Genomic DNA, 14,070 nt, shown 5'->3' with positions numbered 1-14,070 from the left:
AGTAAAGAAAATGGGTAACTCAAATGAAGCACTTACACTTTCTATAGCTAATGAATTCATGACCCAGGTCCAAGCAAAAAGGAAAAGGAACTCCTGGTCTTTAGGCACCAAATGGTAGACCTTTCAACAGACCATGTCAGAATGAGAGCTGAACTGTGACAGCAGTTAAAACCCATGATCCTTTCCTTAGGCTTACCCACAAGCAATGGCAACAGTTGCTTTGGTGTGTGCAGAAATGTGCAGGTAGACAGGTTCATGCACCCCAAGCATGAGTGCCTTAGATCCAGAAAATAACTAGCCAAGAAGAAGGCTTATGGAAATTTAAAACAGTCGACCTACTGCAAGGGACTCCTTGAAGCAAGATATCAAGAATTCATACTTATAGTTAAGAAAGTCATTGATAGTAAAATCAATTAAATACACATATGTAACAGTGAAATCATATAGTAAACACCTCTTTATTTGTGTAAAATTCACATGCCAGCCCGGTGCTAGGTTTTTTTTTTTTTTTTTTGGTATATCCACAATCCCCAGAATCTTGGTTAGGAAAGACATCTGTTTTGATAAGAGGATTTATGTCACCTTTGTGCCTTTGTAACTCACAGCTTGCATCATGGTTACTCTTTCTTTATACACTTACAAAGCAATAGCTGGTGGCATCACTACCAGAATATAAAGCTTGTAAATGGACATTTTCAAAATCAAGTGATAGATTTGAATCAACATTCAATTCTCAAAGGCAGAAATGTTAAAATATTTATTACACTTTAGAAAATGTTTCCCATTGTGCTACCAGAGTATTCTGTGCTCTGAAGTTTTTGTAAATCTATTACAACATCCTGGATAAGTTGTTTAGAAGCCTGAACACCAGAAGTATCATCTTGCCATCAAGTGGAGGAGTACATGTGCTTTTTGTTAAACTTACAAATTAATACAACAAATTATTTGGGGGAATATTTTTAACCAATTCATACATAAATGAAAGTAATCTTCAGACTGCCTCTACTGGACTGACATTTGAAGGTAAATTAATATGTTAAGAGATGTTCAAAATGCAATTCATACTTGCTGTCTCAACAGCTGCAGTAGCAAAAACAAAATACTGTTCGATGCACCGATATATAGTCAGGATGGAGAGAGTGAAACTGGTTAAGAATGGGGAAATAAATTCCACAAGGAAGAATGACAATATTAATATATAAACTGTTTGCAACTACTACATAATGGAAGCACTTCCATAAAAAAAAAAAAAAATCACAAGCAATTTTGTATGAGGAAGTCATTCACTGTGTGTTAAGACAAAAAAATATTTTCTCATGGGAATGTCACCCTTTGTGAGGCACAACATTTTTACAAAAATATTTTTTCCTGAGAAAAACACTATACTGGTGGCGGTGGTGGTGCTAAAATCTTTCAGGACATGTAATGAATGTTGTATAATTTCCCTTTCCATGTACAATGGCAAGTGATTTAGATGGTCATTTAAAGGGCAGAGAGAATGATTAGCTTAAGTAACTTTACATGACATTACTGGCACACTTTCATAAAATTTACAGAAACATTTTTATTGTTCAAGTCAATTCCCTGCTTTAATTTACTTCTCATCTTCTGGCCTAGGCATAGGGCAGTCTCTTTTCTGCTAGCAACCAGTTATGGCACTACAGTGGATGAGAAGATGGTCACAGATTCTTCTGGCTATGAAATCCAGTGCAATAAATGGCATTGACAACATGGTTAAAATAATACAATAAAAGTGGTCCTTGTACTCATTTAAGTATTGCACTACTTTACCCCTGCAGTTTTAAGTAACTCCACACTCTCCTTCCTTTCTGTCAGAATGCTTTTCATTCCAGGTGAACGCATTAAAAAAATAGACATTTAAACAGAATTCATTATGATTGTCTCAGTGAAAAGCAACCAAAAGGTTAAGTCCTTACTTTTGACCTGTCAAAACATTTTAAAATACATGTATGCAACAATCATTACAATGACATTATACAACTATATACACAGCAAATTATGTATTATTGCTTTTCTGTACTTAAAAAGCATGACATAAATAATAGTTTGTTCAGACTTTGGGCATCCACCACTTCTGCTCAACACATCCTTGGCAGCTGCATGGAGGGATACTAGTGCAAGTCTACAGCTGTCTAAGGTAGTTTCTTTACACCTCATCACCTGTCTTGCCCTTGTTGATCATTGAGGTGGCAATTCATACTTGAACACAACACTAAACAGTTTTCCACCCAACCGCTCAGCAAGCCAGGCATTCTTGAGAACTGCAAGCTTTAGGCTCTCACAGCGTAGCACTGCATTGTAGTTTGTATGTATTGCACGGCCCATCCCTTCAATTATAACAAGGTCTGTCTTCCTCTTCTTCACCAGCACAGCAAGTCCTTTGTCTAACCGACTGTAAAATATAAAAGTTTAAAAAATGGTTAAGTGCTGCTGTTACATTTATAAATGCATTTGTTACCATGTTCTCAAATGCTGCAGTTTTCTCATTTTCTGTTTACTGCCTCTCAGTCTCTCTTCTGTTCAGGTCACCCCAACAATGAACCCTATATCCCCCATATTCTATTCTTTATGATGCAACCACAAAGATGCTTTTGCTGGTTAGCTCCCCTTTAAGCTTCCTAAAGGAAAACACAACTTTTCTAAAATTTGCTGGAACTCAATACAGCAAGAAATAAGCATTAATGAATACAATGCGTTTAGGAAAAACTCAAGTGACAGGCCTACAAATGAGAGTGCTTCTATGATTCAAGGTAATCTTCCCTTTTTCAGTAACCTTAACTGCAACACAACATCTCTTACAGCTGATGACACTTCAATACAAAAGCCCTTTGAAACACATACACAATATAAATATGGGCGCAATATATACCCACAAATTATCTGACAGGAATTTCTTCTTTTCCTACTGTACTGTAAATATTCTGCTACTCACCCAAAATTGTTTTCTCCATTATATTAGTATATGCAGTATTTCATCAGGGTGGAAAAAAAGGACAAGTATGGGATTATGATCACAACTTCTATGCTGCTAAATTCCAGTTTTTAGTATCCCTTCATAATGGGTCAATAAGCCATGACAGTGATGGACAAGTGTGCGATTCTCGATGCTTAACTATGGCAGCTGGGAGAACAAGTGCAGCCTTGGACAACAGAGGGAAACTAACAGGTTGGCATTGTCCTGTCTTTTCTTCTGGAGGACCTTAGGGATAAAGTGGAAGAGAGTCTTCCATTTCCATCGAATTTAAAATACATCCACTGCCAGATGGACCCTTAACTAATCATCTAACAAAACTCTGACCTGGTAATTGTGGAGTGAAGCTAACAGACCTATTTCTGAGGTGCCTTATTGTCACTACTGATTTGTGGAAGGTTACTGGGTTGTTTCCTTTTTGGGGAGTTGTGTGTGGACATGCACATGTTTTAGAATTTTGGGCTGAAGGAATGAAAATGCCCCGGAGTCGTACAAATGGAAGACCGTCAATAGTACTGGTCTGATCTTGAGGAAGTTATAATTTGTTCTTCTTGTTGCCAAGACATTACTTAGTAAAATCTTCTTGGGTGAAGGGGAAAGAATGGATTTTTTGACAGTTGGAGATTCTTAGGGCTGCTAGGCATTATACGTTATAGTCCACAGCTTTAGGCAGTTCCTCCAGGGAGGAGGAAATAGTCATTACGGAGAGAGTGAATATGAATGCATTTTAGTCTAAAGTGGGAAAACACAGAAGCTAAACATCTTATGAATACCATAGGGCAGTGGATAGCCAAAAGTGCAAGGATATAAACTGGAAATACTGTAATCCTGCAATAAACCTCAGGAATTTCCTGTGCTCCCGACAGAATTAAGCAGACAAGTATCTTTCATGTCTAGTGGACCATAAATGGCTACATACAGTAACAAGTAAGAGAAAGACTGTCTGAAAAGTTTACACCTTGAACTTTTTACCACCAGAAACTTGTTTTGCTTGAAGTGGCCCAGAAATGGTCTCAAGGGCCCGTCCTTCATGGGATCCAGTAAGAGCCTGAGTATAGTCCTGCCCCACCCCATCCCCCCGCTTGACTGGTGGAATCATTTTCATCAAAGTCCACAATTACGGTACATATATAAATGACTGATAAACTAACCCAAAACATACAACTTCCAGAGCATGCTGAGACAAGTACACTACCCTAACCAGTACAGTTCTAAGGAGCAAGTACTATGGCACACAAAAGACGAGGGCTCCTGAAGGAAACAGTCTTAAAAAAACAAAGAATTCAAAATGCAGCAGCTACAACATAGCACTAGACCAGATCTAATAAAGCAGCAGCAACAAATAATAGTGAATTCTCCAAAAGGAACAAGTAATTATGTGTTCCAAGGTCCCTGCTGCTTCCCTAAGGAGAAGATAAGGGAAGAATTCCAACCCAAAGGGCTGACGATAAGGTACTCATGCAAGAAATAAAGGGAAGGGGCCAAGACTGCTTCCTCTCCTCAATCAGTGAAGCCAAGACTACTTCCTGGTTCACCCACAGGGCCGTGCAGAGAAGCAACACGGTGCAACAGCAAGTGGGCCCAAAACAGGGAGACGTACAACTGCTTAGCTTCAACAGATGCCATTCCCTGGGACTGGATAAAAGACTCATCAACCCATGAGTGGCAGCCAACTAAGAGCATCAGCCTTTCATTAAACAGATTCCTGTTCCTTCTAAATGAACAGCAAATTATGCAACAAGAACACAAATCTATTACATGTTAGTGAAGCTGTAGAACAACTATGAATGTTTCAAGGAAAGGACTGAAACCCCTGTCCAAAGAGGTTAATTCTGTTAAAGGGGGAATCAAGCAAAAGGCTCTATAGGTTGTTCCCCCACCGACTAATATAGCCAGGTTAATGCATGCACATTCATCTGCACTTTTCCCTAGCTGGCATATCCACTTTAGACAAATGGTGAGGTTATCGCCAACATGGAAGTTTACTGGGTGATGATAAAATTCAGATCCCAAAATCAAGAAGTGTCTCCAAGTGGCCAACATTACTTCACCACATGGCCCCAGAAACGAAATAGATGAGACACAATGCTGGAGATCCTAAGCCACAGGGCATGCAAAAAAGCATTCTTGCTCAGCTTATCACCCTCTCAGGCCGCCCCATCCACCAGCTACATAGGGACAACTATGGGCTGAAGGAAATTTATGTCTCCCCCCAACACACACACACACACAAAACTACGGAGAAGTCAGCGCCCTGAGTTAAGAACAAAATGTTTCATTGCAGTTTGCTAAAGGACAAAACTGGGCATCAGCCCTCCCAGAAGCAGCAGTGGAGTGACAGTGGATTCATCAATAAACACTGGTTCCACAGAAGGGATGGCCATGGTGTTCACGGAAGCTACTAGCCTCCAGTTAAGTTTACAAGTTTGTACTAAGCAATCGGTTCGAACATCCCTATATAACTTAGCCATTTTCCCTAGGAAGCAGCACCAGTAGATTTAACTGCCTTCTTAATATGTGCTAACCTACTAATTAATATGGTAAATTTATGTGAACCCATCAAATCAGAGACTTAACCTGAAATTATGCTAAACAGCTGCAAAGAGTAACTAATACACAAAGCAAATTTATTTGACAGGTAGAGAATCATTTAGGTAATCAAGCTACTCAAGATGTAAGTTTTAGGTCAAGACAGGTTTTGACCATTTCTGTTATGACGTAAGTTGAGAATTTTGGCATAAATAGTTTGAACACTGCAGGTGATTCTGAGGTGAAGAAGCTTGATTAATACAAGGTCTTTCATAGCATGAAAGAAAAGCCAAATTCCCACTGAGCAGTTTGTGTGAAACAGAAAAAATGTCTGACTTTTTAATCTAAATGGATAGTGAAGAGTGCCACTTGATTATGTTGGTTAAACACTAGGGGCTTTCAAGCTGGACACATGACTGGTTAGACATGTACCAATCCAAGCATTTTTCAATGGTTGGCCTAATAAAGGAAGAAAATATGGAGACTAAGATCTCTCTGCATCTTGAGGATACAGCTTTGATGATTAACTGGGCAATGAAACAAAAATCCATACAACTGACACGATGATCAAAGGACAGCTCTTTGTCAATGAGTGTCTAGATCTCTAATAACTGCAGTAATCTTAGGTGTGGTTCCATTTATGTGGTAATCACTGGGAAGGCTTGTTTCCCCAAACATAACTACACTACAATTTAATCTATTAAGTCTATAGACCATGTTCAGAACATCAGGTGATAAATTCACCAAACCTTCCTAAAATATATATATATAGTCTGCAAGGACACGAACAATGGAATGCAGTTTGCAGTCATTCACAAACCTTGGACATCTGTCTTCACATCAGAGAAGTAAATAAAGAAAAGAGTACCCAGGTAGCAGTCCTGAGGGATTCCACTACAGACTAATCCAACAGATGACAAGGCACTACCAACTCTGTACTATCAGACAACCAATTAGCAATCCATCAACCAATGTATGGGTTAATATTTAAGTTGGTTAAGTTTAACAATGTCTGTATTGGAATTACACTGAATGCCTTACCAAGGTTAAGAAAAGAAGCATGGACAGAATGACTCTCGTCAATGGCAGTCAATGTGAAACCCGTGCCCTGGCCCAGCAATCAAGGAGCCTCAATCCTCACCACTAACATCAGAGAGGGCGTCTCATATATGAGGAAAGGATAACAAATGCAAACAGTAAAGTGCAATTTCCCTTAAGAGCGCACAGCGATCACAGTCAGTCCAAGGCTGGCCGCTCCCTTGCTCCCCAGGTCCCCAATAAGACTCCCCACTGGCACAGCTATAGGGTCCAGATCTCAGCCTAGCTGGGCAAGCTAAAATCTCCAGCACCCTCTCTGTCCAACCAGTGCTTCATGTCCCTGCCCAAGTAGCTGACACACACACACACTTATAGATAAGAGGTTATACAACCACACAGACACTTCTGGGGAAGGCTGGCACAGGTTCTCCAGCTGTGCCCCTTTTACCCAGACTATACGGTAGTAATTACTGCCACCACCCAGCTAATACTTATCAGCTACTCAAAGGCCCTTAAAAGGGTGTCCAATTATTACTGTGCAATATTAATATCCAATTGGTAGATGTGACTAAACAGTCTCAAGGCTTATTAGAGTGACCTGGTACAGGATCCTTGTATACATGCAATGTACTCTTAGAGCTCAACTCATCTCTACACAAAACCAGCCACAGTTAAAAGGTTTTAAAATATTTAATAATAAATAATTAAAACCACAAGACAATACTTTCTACTACACAGTCAGTGCTGGTCAAGAGTTCAGAGATCACACAGAAATACTTAAAGAAATTCAGTAATACAGTTTTAACATTACAGAAAAACACAGTCTAAACTTTCTAATTTCTAGCTCTCTAAAAGAAAATACAAGTCTAAGATAACTTACATAAAACAACAGGCAGTGGTGTGAGTTGGATGTCAAGACAAAATGCTTAATCTCTGATTCTCACTGTTTAAATTGAAACTGCAGCTCTGCTAAAACATTACATCATTTCACAATTTCCTGGTGTTCCCAGGCTGACAGAAACTGAATTTACATTATTTTACACTCAGAGCAATAAAGGACATTCCACATGTAAATTCTGGTCATTAACTTTAGCCTTAAAACAATATGTAGGAAGCCTTCATCTAGCCGGACTGGAGCCAACTTATAAACATCAAAGGCACTCATGAAATAATTTTAATTTCAAAGGACCAACAAGAAATGCTTGAATTAGCTTTCTTTACAGCAGACGGCAATGTTGCCACATTGTTTTAAGTTCAACATTTCACAGTATTTACAAATGATGGAATTATGTACCAAATTCTATTTGACTAGGCTGGCAGCCTTCACCCATCTCTACCAGTCTTCACACTTCTCCTCTCTCCAGAGAACTCAAGCTAGTTTTTTCAAGTGACCCTTGAGAAACGCTGCTTGAGAGGGTTAGGTCTATCTGAGTGTACCTCACCCCATTCCCTGTCTTGAGAGCCCATCTGCATTGGCATTGCTATTCCCACTGCGGTGCTGCACTGACATATCATTTGCTTGCAACCCTAGGCTCCATCTTAGCAACTTGGCATTTTGCTGGCTGGCTCTGTTTAACCATGTTAGAGGGTTGTGATCTGTCAGAACAGTGAATTTCCTTCCATACAGATAAGGCTGACGTTTCTGCAATGCCCACATGATGGCTAGACATTCCTTTTCTACAGCTGCATAGCATTCCTCCCTGGGTTGGAGCCTACGACTGAAATAAACCACTGGGTGCTCTTCGCCTCTGAAGAAATCTGGCTAAGTACAGCCTCCACCCCATGGTTTGAAACATCCCCCTGCACAACAAATTCTTTGCTGTAATCTGGACTGGCTAACACAGGGGATCCTCCCAAAGCTACTTTAAGCTTCTGGAATGCCTGCTCACATGCTGGGGTCCACACTACCTTATCTGGCCTGTCCTTCCTTGTCAGGTTTGTGAGGGGAACAGCTATGGTACTATAACTGGGGATGAACTTTCTGTAGCACCTTGCTGTCCCTTTTAGTAACAAGTGCAGGTCATGCCAGAATGGCTTCCACTTTGGCAAGTTCTGGCCTTATCTTACCCTCCCCAATCTATGTCCTAGGTAGAACTCTGCCATACCCACCTGACATTTGCTCGGCTTAATGGTCAACCCTGCCCTCTGTAGTCTGTCCAGCACCTCCCTGACATGCTGAAGGTTCTCTGGCCAGGAATGGCTGTAGATGGCAATATCATCTATGTAAGCAAGGGCAAACCCTCCTGCTCCTGCTAGGAATCGATCTACCAGCCTCTGGAAAAGTCGCTGGGGCATTCTTCATCCCAAAGGGCATCTTTGTGAACTCATACAAGCCAAAAGGAGTCACAAAGGCTGACTTCTCTCTAGCACTGGGAGTCAAGGGCACCTGCCAGTAACCCTTGGTAAGATCAATAGTTGTAAGATACTTAGCCCCATCCAGCTGCTCTAGGGCCTCATCTGTCCTAGGCATGGAGTAAGCATCCGGCTCTGTGTGACTAATTTCTTGTAGTCCACACAGAAGCTGGTGCTGCCATCCTTCTTTGGCACCAGCACCACTGGGGAGGCCCAGGGACTGTTGGACTCTTGAATGACCCCTAGTTCCAACATCTCCTGTACCTCCTCCTCCTCCCTCAGGGTCTGTCTTGACTATCTCAGGTACTCTATAAAGGGGCCTGCCTAATAGGCCTTTGGGGTTCTGTATCCACCTGGTGCTGCACCAGGTGGGTGCACCCTGTTTTCCCAGTGAACATGTCCCCAAATTCCTCCATCACTGCTCGGATTTCTCGAACCTGGGTAGGAGATAGCTGCTGGGACATTGCTACCCCTTCCACTGAGGTGTCAGCCCGAGCCTCACTGAGGAGATCAGTCCTCAGATCTCGGAGATCAGTCCTCAGATCTCCCTCAGACTCCTCCTGTAATCCACTGCAAATGCTCAGCACAAAGGCCTCCCTATCATGGTAAGGTTTCATCATGTTAACATGGTACAATTTGTGCCCCTGCCATCTGCCTAGCAGTTCCACCATGTAGTTAACATCACTTACCTTTCTTTCCACCTTGTAGGGTCCCTCCGAAGCTGCCTGTAGCTTGTTGTGTCTAACAGGAATGGGAACCATTACCTGCTGCCCCACAGCATACTCTCTGGCTCGAGCATTCCTGCCATACCACACCTTTTTCTGTTGTTGGGGTTGTGCCAGGTTCTCATGGGCCAAGCCCATGAGTTCCCCGAGCCTTGTCCTAAGGTTTAGGATGTATGACTCCTTGTGACACTCGCACTCACCTTTCCACCCATTTCAAATTAAATCTAGTGGTCCCCTCACCCTATGCCCATACAGCAACTCAAACGGCAAAAAACCTTCCCAGGGCTGGGATGGTGGCTCAATGGCTAAGGTGTTTGCCTTGCAAGCACAAGGTGCAGGGTTTGAGTCTCACAAGGGATAATTGGCTAGGCTTAAAATGGCTCACAAGGGCAGTTAGTTTAGTACTAAACTATGAACCTATGAACTATGAACCTGTGGATTCCTGGGAAACTTCTCTGTAAGCAAACAACAGACGGGGCAAATATTTGTCTCACCCCCTCTTAAACTGATCTGGAAATGCCCATAGCATGGACTTGATTGTAGAGTTTAATCTCTCAACAAGACCATTAGTCTGGGGATGGTAGGGTGTGGTCTTCATGTGCTTCACCCCACAGGACTTCCACAGACAAGCCAGCAGGTCTGACATGAAACTGGTACCTCTGTCAGTCAGTATTTCTTTTGGGAAACCTACCCTACTAAAATTCTCTAACAAAGCATTTGCCACCTTCGCTGCCTCAATGGAGGACAAAGCCACTGCCTCAGGGTATCGTGTAGCATAATCCACTACCACTAGGATATACTTTTTCCCTGTGGAACTTGGGGTACTCAGAGGATCCACAATATCCATAGCTACCCTCTGAAATGGCTCCTCAATCAAAGGCAAAGGTATAAAGGAGCTCTCACCTTGTCTCCTGCCTTGCCTACCTTTTGGCGCTGCTCAGATGTCCTGCAGTACCTTGTTACATCTTTGGAAATTCCAGGCCAATAGAATTTCTGCATGACTCTTTGTACATTTTATGCCCATATGACCTGCAAAGGGAATATCATGGGCTATGGCTAGAAGCGCCAAACAGTAGGCTCTAGGCACTACCAACTGCTGTACACTCTCACCTTCTAACCCTCCCTTAGGGGTCCACTCTCTGTACAGTAACCCTTTGTCCCAGTATACAGATTCCCCCTTTCCTTGAGAATCAGGTGCCTCCCTAGCTACCTGCCTCAGGCCTTGCAATGTAGGGTCTGAGAGCTAAGCCCGTCTCAACTCTCTCCTTGTAACCCTTCCCAGCTCCCCTTCCACCAGAAGTTTGGCATCCTCTGACAGTGGTGACTCATTGTCAGCCTGGGTACTACTATTCACCTCTACCTTTGCAGTCACTCTGTCCAAGGGAACATCAGTACCCACAAGCAGCTGTGGCTCACATTCAGTCTCACTGCTACAGAGTAGCTACCTCCCTGAAGTAACCACCTCAGCAGTCCAGGCTACAAGTATGCAGTCTGTCTGGGTCTCCCCCAGGCTAAGAAACCCACATGCTTGTCTCCCAGCCTGACCGCGTGTAACTGCATACGCACATGGTACTGCCTCATCCAAATCTTTCCCTATCAAGACATCTGCAGGATGGTAGTTCCATACCCCTGTTGTCTCAAGACAACATACAACTGGCATTTTGTCTTTCCCACTTACTGGCTCCCTCAACTTTTGCTCCCCACCATGCCTCTGTGGACATCTGTATGCCACATGGCCCCACTGGTTGCATTAAAAACATTTAACCCTAGCTCCTGGATGTGTACCTGGACTAGTGGCTTCCTCTGCTACTGGCAGATTCCGTTGTGGTAGTCTGTGCTGTCCACCATGGGTTCCTTTAGACCCATGAGCAGTACTGGGGGTCCCCTTCCTGTGCAGGGCTGCTCTGCTTGCCAGGTAAAGGTCTCCCTACTTCCCCAACTCGTCTGAAGTAGCACATTGTCTATCAGTTAACCAGATCCTCATGTCCTCAGACAAAGTGCTAGGGGCTTGTTCCCGCGCCAAAAGGTCTGCCAGCCCTTCAAAAGTAGTGACCTGACATCCACTCACCCACCTATGGAAATAAGTGCTCAATTCAGCAACATATTCACACACACTTTCATCTGCCTTGAGTCTATGCTCACAAAACTTTTTCCTATAGGTTTAGGTGTTAATTTAAACAGTTCTAAAAGACATTTCTTTACAGCAGTATAATCAAAACATTCAATATCAGACATTTTGGAAAGAACAGTTACAGCTTTACCATGGAGTAAGGGGGTCAAGAACCGTGCCCAGAGCCCTTGGCCAACTTCATATTGTTTACATACCCTCTCAAACATATGAATGAAACTATCAAAATTATCCCCTTTAAATTGCGGAAGAAATTTAGTGACCTTTTGTGCTTCTGGGGTCCAGTTATTCCCTTCCCCATTATCTCCATGACTCTGGCAAAAAGCCAGCATCTCCTTCTCATGCCGCCTCTGCTTTTCTTTTTCATCAGCTTGCAGATGTAACAGTTTATCATTCTCCTCAGCCTGCAAACGTTGCAGTCTCTCATTTGCTTTTAATTCCACACGCATGGCCTCCAACTCAAGTCTCTTTAGCTCCAGCTGGATTTTTAAGTCCACTGCAGAAAGTTTGAGCTGTCCATTCTTCGAGGGAATTATATCTCCACTGCCAGTCTGACTGTCCTCCTGGTTGCTGTTTTCTGATGCAGCTGTAACCAAGGCTGCAATCAGGTCTGCCTTAGTCAGGTTTCCATGCACCAGTACCCTAGCCTGGCACATATCCGCCAGCTGTCTCCTTGTCAGCTTTCCACGCTCTCTGCTGATATGTTGCCTGCTCACCCTGACTAACTAAGCTAACAAAAGAAATAAAACAATTGCGATCTGAACTATGAATATTCACTGCATGGCTGTTTTAGAGTACAAAACACCTTCAAAGCTCACTGTACACAAGCTACAAGATTCACACTGTCCACACCACTACAAGCCAATTAGTATTTGCCAACTAATTAATATGTGATGTGGATATCCCACCACTGCCAGCCACATATGTGACGCCCATGCCCTGACCCAGCAATCAAGGAGTCCAGATCTCAGCCTAGCTGGGTAAGCTAAAATCTCCAGCACCCTCTCTGACCAACCAGTGTTTCATGTCCCTGCCCAAGTAGCTGACACACACACACACATTGAGATCAGAGGTTATACAACCACACATACACTTCTGGGGAAGGCTGGCACAGGTTCTCCAGCTGTGCCCCTTTTACCCAGACTATACGGTAGTAATTACTGCCACCACCCAGCTAATACTTATCAGCTACTCAAAGGCCCTTAAAAGGGTGTCCAATTATTACTGTGCAATATTAATATCCAATTGGCAGATGTGACTAAACAGTCTCAAGGCTTATAAGAGTGACCTCGTACAGGATCCTTATATACATGCAATGTACTCTTAGAGCTTAACTTATCTCTACACAAAACCAGCCACAGTTAAAAGGTATTAAAATATTTTACAGTAAATAATTAAAACCACAAGACAATACTTTCTACTACACAGTCAGTGTTGGTCAAGAGTTCAGAGATCACTCAGAAATACTTATAATAGTTCAGAAGTACAGTTCTGACATCACAGAAAAACACAGTCTAAACTTTCTCATTTCTAGCTCTCTAAAAGAAAACACAAGTCTAAAATAACTTGCATAAGAAAACAGGCAGTGCTGTGAGTTGGATGTCAAGATAAAAATACGTCATAATCTCTGGTTCTCACTGTTTAAATTGAAACTGCAGTTCTGTTAAAACATTATATCATTTCACACTTTCCTGGTGTTCCCAGACTGACAGAAACTGCATTTATATTCTTTTACACTTAGAGCAATAAAGGACATTCCACATGTAAATTCTGGTCATTAACATTAGCCTTAAAACAAGAGGCAGGAAGCCTTCATCTAGCTGGACTGAAGCAGACTTAAACATCAAAGGCACTCATGAAATAATTTTAATTTCAAAGGACCAACAAGAAATGCTTGACTTAGCTTTCTTTACATCAGAGGGGAATGTTGCTATATTGTTTTAAGTTCAACATTTCACAGTTTTTACAAATGATAGAATTATGCACCAAATTATTTTTGACTAGGCTGGAAGCCTTCACCTATCTCGAACAGTCTTACCTCCCAAAAAGGGTGAACAAATGAAGCAAGAAATGCTCTTCCCGAGACTGTAGTAACTAGGATTGAATACAAGTTGCCAATTTTACTGCTAATGAGACTAAAAGCCACTCCATGATTTTACAGACAATACTAGTGAGGCTAAGGGGACAACAATTTCCTGCATCAGTTAAAATACTTTACGACAAGGCACCAAAACTGCTGTCTCCACAGTTCAGGTACACATTCTGTGGACAGGGTGAGACTAAACAGCTTAAGGAGGGGATCAGCC

General features: G+C 42.3%; 1 protein-coding gene across 1 annotated transcript in view; it reads right to left on the bottom strand.

The window, feature by feature from the left end:
* Positions 1-742: 742 nt before the first annotated feature.
* The window catches only part of PANK4 (pantothenate kinase 4 (inactive)), a 1,309,469-nt gene continuing 1,296,141 nt past the window's right edge, over positions 743-14,070 (bottom strand). The window contains exon 17 of the mRNA XM_044063577.1: positions 743-2,413. Within this exon, the coding sequence (XP_043919512.1) occupies positions 2,200-2,413 (214 nt within the window). The 3' untranslated portion in view covers positions 743-2,199. The remainder of the gene's footprint in view (positions 2,414-14,070) is intronic.

Source organism: Protopterus annectens, chromosome 2.part1 (assembly GCF_019279795.1).
Source record: "Protopterus annectens isolate FY-2018-M chromosome 2.part1, PAN1.0, whole genome shotgun sequence".
Lineage (NCBI taxonomy): Eukaryota > Metazoa > Chordata > Ceratodontiformes > Protopteridae > Protopterus > Protopterus annectens.
This window is presented reverse-complemented; position numbering and strand designations above follow the sequence as displayed.